General features: G+C 40.2%; 1 protein-coding gene and 1 pseudogene across 1 annotated transcript; both read left to right on the top strand.

Annotated features, from left to right (window-relative positions):
• Positions 1–1274: 1274 nt before the first annotated feature.
• LOC145131295 (GDSL esterase/lipase At1g58430-like) lies at positions 1275–2999 on the top strand (annotated as a pseudogene).
• Positions 3000–3108: 109 nt separating this feature from the next.
• Positions 3109–4703, top strand: LOC145131296 (uncharacterized). Its single transcript, XM_079066009.1, has 5 exons — positions 3109–3209; positions 3304–3392; positions 4142–4215; positions 4365–4573; positions 4673–4703. The coding sequence occupies exons 1-5, from the start codon at positions 3109–3111 to the stop codon at positions 4701–4703; spliced, it is 504 nt and encodes a 167-aa protein (XP_078922135.1).
• Positions 4704–9716: the final 5013 nt, after the last annotated feature.

Genomic DNA, 9716 nt, shown 5'->3' on the forward strand with positions numbered 1-9716 from the left:
ACAGTCAGTCATACTTTGGAACTAGGTATTGAATTAAGACTGTCATGAATTGGGTGTGTAGATTGTCTAAGGTGTGTTAGACATAGCAACATTCATGAGTGCTCATAAGTTCTGAGTATTGGACTCAACCCACGCTCACTTGTATCACTTCATGGAATTTATCTCGAGTGATCGTGAGACGGTAATATCATATAAATCTTCAAACCTAGAGATATGAGTTGTTGGCTATGAGTTGGTTATACATTGATTGTACGAAATCGCATTGGTAACTCGATGTTATAAAACATGATTTTGTGCATAATTCAATAAGTAGTCAGTACAAGCATATGAGTCGAAGTTTATCTGTTCCTTCTAGGATTAGAAGCGATATCTGGGCCCCTCGATGATTTTGTTTTGACCTATGTACTGGGCCCGGTCAAAACCTAATTGATGTGTTCAATTTAGTTCTATGTCAAACAGATCAGAGATCGAGAAACAACTGCTGGATAATAAGTACGACATTCTTCCATGTATTTGTCCGACTGATATCTTGAGATCAGAGGATTATATGAACACTTATCTTAAATGGCGTGTCATCATCATCATCTTATTTCCAAGAGACTTTGAAAGAGCTACGATTGCTAGTCGGATTCTGAAGTCATATATGCAACTATATTTATTAGACTTATAGAAGTGGGAGACTGTTGGATATAGTGTCTAAGCCCATAACTATATTTGGTATGTACTTGACCCGACCCGACATGGTCCATTTGGGTTGCATGGCATTGCAATACTTGGATAGACCAAAGTGAGAGAAAGGACACTTAAGGTTTATTAATATATTAGAAGTACTAATATATTAATAATCTTAAGTATATTATTAAACATATTGCCCATGTCTTGAAAATTAAGAGGTGTACATTTTATAACACCATGTACAATCTATTAAGCTTACAATGTATATGTATACACGCACGTATCATTGTACCGTATGGTCGTAGCTTCTCCTGGAAAACCCTAATACCCTCTAGACACTATCAGCCATCGTTTCTTCCAAAAGCTTCTTCCAAATCTATTCCGTCTACCTCCTCACTTTCTTAAATCTGCGATAGGCTTCGATTACCACCACCCTCCTATAGTCGTCGCTATCGCCACCCTGCCGACGTTGTCGTTACCTTCAGTCGTCGTCTGCAGCCCCGCTTCTACCTAGAAACCGTAACTCTATCTCGCTGCCACCATCAGACACTATTAACTGCAAGCCCTAACCCTAGAGTGTCCCCTCCATCACTAATTCTATGGCTTTCGCCGTGTTCATCTTCGCCTTACTTCTCAAAGTCTCCACCGCCCTTTCCAGTCAGAACATAACCCATCTATTCTCTGCCGTCCTCATTTTTGGCGATTCCACTGCAGATTCCGGCAACAACAATTACATAAATACCCCATTCAAAGCCGACCATCCCCCATACGGGGAAGACTTTCCTGGAAAAATCCCCACCGGCCAGTTTTCAAACCGAAAACTGGTGTCAGACTTTTGGGCGTCTTTGCTGGGAATAAAACAAACCGTTCCTCCGTTCCTGCAGCCTAATATCTCCGATTTTGATATCCGCACCGGAGTGAACATCGCTTCCGCCGGATCAGGGTACGATGACATGACGGCTTAGATTTCACAGGTGATTCCTGTGACGAAGCAGTTGTATTACTTTAAGGAGTATATAAGGAGATTGAAGAAAGTTGTGGGGATCAAAGAAGCCAATAGGATAATTGAAGGGGCGTTGGTGTCAATTAGTGTTGGAACAAATGATTTCACGATTAGCTACTACGATCTGCCTTCTAGAAGAGACGATTTCTCCATGGACGATTACCAAGATTATATATAGAAGAAGCTTCAGAATTTCGTCAATGTAACTCTCTCTCTCTCTCTCTTTCTCTCCGTCTCTCTCTCTCTCTATGTCTTTATTTAAACAGTTTGTTTGATTTTGTGGTGGTGGTTGATAGGAGCTGTACAAGCTCGGATGTCGAACAATGGTGGTTTCAGGGCTACCTCCGATGGGGTGTTTACCGATTCAAATGTTGTCCAGATTCTCCATCAAAATCGGTATGTGTTTGTTGCTTTTGCTTTAATCGAATAAATTAGACAACCAGAATAATGCTGTTGTTGAATTTGTTAGATTAATTGTACCTATATATCGGAAGTGTAGATGGTACCTATGTGTTTAATCAAATTACATTCTTGTTCGTTTGCTAATTTTATATACACACCACACCACACCACATACCTCCTACTTTTGTTTTTTTAGTGGCTTACAGGTCGAGTTGGTGTGTGAATTTAAGTGGTTTAGTTATACCTGTTGATTGCAGATCCATACTTGAACACAGATGCTGGTACAATGTCTCCCTTTGAACACGGGGAGGTTTTTGTTCTTGACGATGGTGGAGAGGTGCTACTTGCTCTCACTAGCTTTAAAAATATTGATTATGATGATGATATTAATCTCTTTCCATATGATATTTTGATAGGTCGACCTAGATTTGGGTAACTATGAACGCTTCTTAGACGTGAGGCTTATTAGAGATAACAACATAACCAATGGAAAGATCTATCATGTACCATTACCATTTACCAAAATTTGTGTTGTATCATTTCTACACTCTGTAGTAGTGATTAGTGCCAGATTCTTTCAGTAATTTGTTCTCATTTTGCCAGTCTGTTCTTGAGAAGGAACGAAAAGGAGATTATCTTGGAAAGACTGTTCAGGCAAGTGTGTACTTTTGCATCATAAATCATAAATCATAAATTGAGTTGTATTTGTCTTCAAATGAATACTACTTATGCTTCTTTCTTTTAGGTAGTCCCACACATAACAGATGCTATTAAGGATTGGATTGAGTCGGTTTCTGCGATTCCCGTGGATGGAAAAGTGGGCCCGACAGATGTCTGTGTGATAGAATTAGGAGGGACAGTTGGTACACTACTTACTTCTCTACTCATGATGAAATTATTTTTCTCAAAACTACTTTAGTGATTATATAAAACAATACCTCCCTCTGTAGATGAATTTATGGGGAAAAGGAGTTTAGTTTGTTAATTTGTTGTTGGTGGTGATTAGACTTTGAGGAAATTAGAAGGAGATGGATTCGAATCAAGGATCTCTGTCGTATTATGATGTTCTTGGCGTTTCTATGGACTCCTCCGACGATCAGATCCGACGTGCTTATCGGAAGCTTGCTATGTTAATGTTATTCTTCTCGTTCTTGCTTCATCTGATAATATATGATTTGTATACGAACAGATTCTGACGATGAAACTGGATTTGTGTGGGTGTAGCAATGGCATCCTGATAATTGGACGAAGAATCCATCGCTTTTAGGGAAAGCTAAACGTAAATTTCAACAAATTCAGGAAGCTTATTCAGGTAATTCCTCTGTTTTGATAGAACTGTTTTATTTCTAGCATTTTTAAATTGGTACTTTTAAATGAATGGAAACAAATTCAGGAAGCTTATTCAGGTAATTCTATCAAATCAACAGTTGCTACGGTTCAGGCAGCGGTTGAAGTGATCCGGCTCACAAGTCCTTCATTTTCGTTTCAAAAGCACAATGCTGCTCTTGTTATACAGACTTTCTTTAGACGATACCTGGTAACTTATAATATGTCTTTATTTAAGTTTTCACTAATTAGCTATAATTACCAATGATGGAGCTTCAATATTCACTAGATACTAACAATATATAAGATTTGGTTAGTTTAGGCAAGGAGAGCTCTTGAGGCTCTTAAAGGAGTTGTGAAGCTACAAGCCCTGGTGAGAGGACACAATGTAAGGAGGAGGACAAAGATGACACTCAAGTGTATGCAAGCACTGGTTCGTGTCCAAGCTCGAGTCTGTGACCAGCGCATAAAGCTTTCAAATGAAGGAAGCTTCGACTCCAACATCTTTTGGGGGTCTCATCTTGCAGACAACAACTCCATTGTCAGAAATTCATTTGAATATATTTATATATTTTCTTTTTAACATAATTAATTACTTTCGTTCTTCCAAGTTTTTCAATGTTTGTGATTCTATGATTGTAGACAAGAGAAGAAAGTAGCATCAACACGGATGAGTGGGATAGACGACATGCATCCAGAATTAAGATCCAAGTTTTTCAATGTTGGAAATTTCAACGGTTCTATCAAATCAGAAGAAGAGATCAATGTATGATGTTGGATTTTATGATCCCCAAGATGAAGAAGACGAGGTAATTCCTCTGTTCATGATTGTATTCTGTTTACATTTGTGCGTAACTTTATCTCCCAATTTCTCAAATCTTTCATCATAGTTTCGCTAATTAATCGGCAATTATCAATTACTAACTCAATTATCATGTTTTTTTTTTAAATTAATTAGGGTTTTGCTGATTTTCTGCAAGAGATGTCATCTTTAATGGAAAACGTAAAGAAAGAGGTGAACAACTACTCTTTGATTTCAAGAAATCCAAATTTGACTTGTATTACTACCATCGAATTTGAATCTAACATGCGGAAATTGTTGGATTTGACAGGAGAAAAGCTACAGTTTTGGGGTAATGACATGTTATGTTGCATTTACTTTTTGAGGTAATACTAATATACTAATCTTTGATATATTTTGTATGATAAATTCTACGTATTTTTCACCAAATTCCAATTGTTTCTATAATGTTACATTTTGTTCAGATGTTTCCACCCGTTGAACTTATGGAACTAACTGAAGCTTTTGAAAAGAGTGTTTTTACCAAGAATTCCTCTATGTCTGTCTGACGATGAGATGTTCCCATTCAAACTTAAGAGAAAGCAGTTTCCAATTCAAGCTTAGTTTCTCTATGACAATCAATAAAGCTCAAGGACAAACAATTCCAAATGTAGGTGTTTATCTACCAGAATCGGTATTCTAACATGGCCAGCTTTATGTGGCGTTGTCCAGAGGAATATCACGTGTCAATACCAAGGTATTAGTAAAGCCGGAAAAAACGTTTGATAATGATGGAATCTACACATCAAACGTTGTGTACAAAGAAGTGTTATGTGATTAGCAAGGTACAATCAACAACTTATTATTTTACAATTTCTTCAGATATGTATCTTAGATGCTTATTTGATGTTTAATGCAGGGCTAGCAGATGAAGCAACATGATTGCAGATTGGTGTAGTTTATATATTGGACATGTTATAAATGTACAAAACTACATGGTTGTAGATTGTTGTTATTTATATATTGTAAAATCAAGTATGAACTATTAGATGAATTATTTGAGATGTAGACTCAACCTTTGTCGTATTGTATGACTATGCACCTAGCAAGAAACTATATGTTGAAATGAACTATTCGACACAAAATAGTCTACCAAATGGCCGCAATGAATAGCTCACGTCTAAAGGAAACTAATCATCACATTAAAACTATCTTCCGAAAGAAACTTTTTGCCGCCCGGCGCTTAGCGCGGGTAAACGGCTAGTATTATTTAATTAGTATTGATCAAAGAATTACTCTTAAATTAATTAAGTGATCAAAAAGAGACTAATTAAATATATGGGGTTGATTGTGTAAATAATCTATTCTTGTATAGTGGGCTAATGATCCATGGTTTGTATTGATTGGATTAAAACCCATAAGGTGCTCCATGGATAGTCCATGGAGGTTACAAACCCATGGATCATGGAATATGGAAAGCCATGACAATTAGGGTTTAAATGGTGTAACCCTACTTGTGCCACAACTATATAAACACTCCTTGTCTAGCATAATCGAAACTGCTACAAGTAAGAAAGAGGGCTAGCCGATTTTGTGAGTATAATGAACTTCTCTCAAGGTTATTCCAAGAATTGTGGTGTGGTGTGAAGCATTTGAGGCATCACATTTGGGGTTCTAGGCTCACAAAGTCATCAAGGAATCCAAGCTACTAAAAGGTATGTTATTCTACTTGAGTTTTGCATTACAAGTTCCCCATAACATGCTAGATAGGAAGTAAACCTTGGAAATTCAAATTTGCATGTATTTAGAGAAAACATAGATCCAAGGTTTCTAGGGTTGCATGTACACCATAAGAGTGTTAGAATACTCAAAACCCAACACCATATACATTGACCATAAGATCCTGAAGTACCTTATGGATCAGCCCAACCTGAATATGAGAAAGAGGAGGTGGTTGGATGTAAGGAAAGACTATGACTGTGAGATTTTGTATCACCCTGGCAAGGCTAATATGGTAGCCGATGCCCTGAGCCGTAGAGCAGCGAGTGCTCCGATCCGAGACGTCTGCATGAGGATGACGGTGATGACTCTAGTCTTAGATACCATCCGAGAGGCCCGAGTGGTTTCCATGAGACCAGAGAACCGTAAGAGAGAGCCGATAATCGAGTAGATTTCTGAGTTGGAGACTGATAGTCAGGGGCTTATGACATTCCGTGGGCGGATATAGGTGCCATATATGTTTGTAGCTCGACGTATTTTGATGGAGGAGGCCCATAGGTTGAGATTCTTGATCCATCTGGGGGCCACCAAGATGTATTTAGACTTGAAAATGGATTATTGGTGGCCCTATATGAAGAGGGATGTGGCATGGGTAGTCAGGAAATGCTTGACCTGTCGTCAGGTCAAGGCAGAGCACCAGCGTCCCCATTGCTAGTTGCAGCCTTTGGAGATTCCCCTGTGGAAGTGGGAACAGATCTCCATTGATTTTATTACCAAGTTACTGAGGATTGCGCGAGGTGTCGATGCGATATGGGTGATTATAGATCGATTGACGAAGATTGCTCACTTTCTGGCTATAAGTGAGAGCTCTTCTATGGAGAAATTAGCCGAGATCTATGTTCGAGAGGTGGTGGCACGACATGGGGTGCCAACATCGATAGTGTCAAATCACGATGTCCGTTTTACTTCAAGGTTCTGGAAGAAATTTCATGAAGAGTTGGGTACCCGGTTGCATTTCAGCACCGCTTACCACCCACAAACAGATGGGCAGAGCGAGCAGACGATTCAAACACTCGAGGACATGCTACGCGCTTGTGTTATGGACTTCGGTGGAAGTTGGGACACTTACTTACCTTTGGCTGAGTTTTCATACAACAACAGCCATCACTCCAGTATCGATATGCCTCCCTTTGAGCTTTTATACGGGAGGAGGTTCCGGACTCCCATCTATTGGGGAGAGGTAGGGCAGAGAGTGATGGGGAGCACCGAGATAGTGCTCAAGACGACAGAGCAGATCCAACAGGTCAGAAAGAGGGTACTGACGGCCGAGATTCGTCAGAAGAGTTACGAAGACCGGCGACGTTCAGAGCTAGAGTTCCAGGTCGGAGATTTTGTCCTCCTAAAGGTATCCCCATGGAAAGGATGATCGGATTCAGGAAGCGGGGCAAGCTGGGCCCTAGATACATCGGTCCTTTCAGAGTGATCGCTCGAGTGGGTAAGGTAGCTTATCAGTTAGAGCTGCCAGCAAAGTTGGGCTATATTCATAACACCTTCCACGTGTCCCAGTTGAGGAAGTGTGTAGCCGACGAGATGTCAGTGGTCCCTTTAGAGGACATTCAGGTTGATGATCTCCTAAACTACATTGAGAAGCCGGTGGAGATTTTGGATAAGAACGTGATGGTCTTGAGGAATAAATAGGTACCCTTGGTTCAGGTTCAGTGGTAGCATCGGAAGGGATCCGAGTGGACTTGGGAGCCGGAGTCCGAGTCCGAGATGTGTGACCAGTACCCAGAGTTGTTTCCGGAGGATGACTTCGAAGGCGAAGTCTGATTCCAGTGGGGGAGAATTGTAACATCCCAACTCCCATGTATAATATTTAATTAAAATATATTCATTTTGTCAGGGCAACTCGACGAGTCAAAGGCCCCAACTCACCGAGTAGAGATTGAGATGGTCGCATGATTTTTAGAGTCTACTTGACGAGTTGGGGGGCGACTCAACGAGTAGGAGCTGAGTGTGAAAACCCTAATTTTCAAGGTTTGTACCCTATTTAAAAGACCTTAAGTCATTTACCCCGCCTCCCTCACCACCTTAACACGCTGAGAGAAACCCTAATCGAGCTATTATCATCTAAGAGAGAGAGAGGCTAAAAGTGTGTGTTTTAGTGCATTCTTGGAAGGAGTTGGAGGATCAAAAGGCTTGGAACGAGAAGGATCCCTTGGATCCAGTATGCTTTCACTGTTAGCTCCCATTTGGAGGTAAAAAGCTATCACCTTGACCAGTTGTTTGTTAGATCTCCTCACTAGGGATTTTATGGCCATTTCCATCTTCTCTTTGAGTCCCTTAGTTGTTTGAGCATGCCTTGAAGATGAGACTTCAGATTTAGACAGTATGAGGTCCCTTGAGCCTAAAGATTCAAGCTTTATCAAGCTTTCATGCATTAAACCCTCTATTGAGCTTTGGGTTGGCAAACTTAGCCCTATATGCCATGAATGAACGTAAAGCTTGCAGCTTTACGTGGTATTTCATCCTTAGAAGGCTAGATCTAGAGTATGGGGCCTTAGTTTTGCTTAAAAATGTCTTAATGAGAAAATGGACTGAAGGGACTTGACGAGTTGGTGAGCCAACTCAACGAGTTGGTTAGGGTTTTCCCCGATAGTCCGGAAGAGTTACAAACTCGGCGAGTTGATGAGACAACTCGGTGAGTTGATTTGGATTTTCCCCGATTTTTCAGAGAAATGAAGGAAACTCAACGAGTCGCATAGATGCACTCGACGAGTTGGGTCAACATGGACTATTGACTCGAGTGTTGACTTCCGTTGACTTTTAGGGTTTGGTCAAGTTATGGATTATGGAGACCATGGAGGGGTAAAATGTTCTTTCACCCTTTCCGAGAGTTGGAAAAGGGTTTAGCTTAACATCCTTGGAGTTTTTGTTATAAATTGTTAATTAGAGATGATTATGACTTGTAGGCGGAGATTAGACAGATCATTGAGTACGAGACCTACTTGCTTAATTACGAGGTGAATCTTCTCACTATACTTACCTGAGTGGTAATACTGTGTGACCAGAGGGTCTTATTGGAGTTATTGACCGGGGGGTCTTATTTGAGTTACTGACCGAAGGGTCTTATGTGCTTATTCTGAGTTATTTGATATCATGCATTTTGTCTTTGTGATTTATGTTGTATCTTATTCTGTGCCTTATTGTGTTAGGACCGGAGGGTCCAAACCAAGTTGTGAGACCGAAGGGTCTTCATTGAGATACCGGACTGGAGGGTCCGACCCGAGCTATGAGACCGGAGGGTCTTCACTGAGACACCTGACCGGAGGGTCCTTATTGAGATATAGCCATGAGAGGCTAATTATTTGTGTGTGGTATTTTGGGGAACTCACTAAGCTTCGTGCTTACAGTGTTGTGTGAAATGTGTTTCAGGTACCTCTCAGGATCGTGGGAAGGCGCCGACTTGATTGTACACACCAGATTGAGATTATGTTTTGAGCATTCTGGGATATTGTCAAACATTTTGTTGTCTTGTGTTTTGAAAAACTTATACATTTGGGTTTTTGAGAAAATGAGATTTTGTTTTATGAGGTTTTAAAAATGAATTTTTTTTTGAAAATTTAGAGTATTACAACAGTCAAGGTCAATAGTCCATTTTGATCCAACTCGCTGAGTGCATTTAGCAACTCGTCGAGTTCCTTCAGTATTCAGAAAAAACGGGAAAAACCCTAGCCAACTCGTCGATTTGTCAGGAAAAATCGTCGTGTTTTCCAGTCTTAACATATTCAACCCCTTCTAGTCGAATCT

This window comes from Lactuca virosa, chromosome 8 (genome assembly GCF_052849685.1).
Source record: "Lactuca virosa cultivar CGN04683 chromosome 8, Lactuca_virosa_CGN04683_v6, whole genome shotgun sequence".
NCBI lineage: Eukaryota > Viridiplantae > Streptophyta > Magnoliopsida > Asterales > Asteraceae > Lactuca > Lactuca virosa.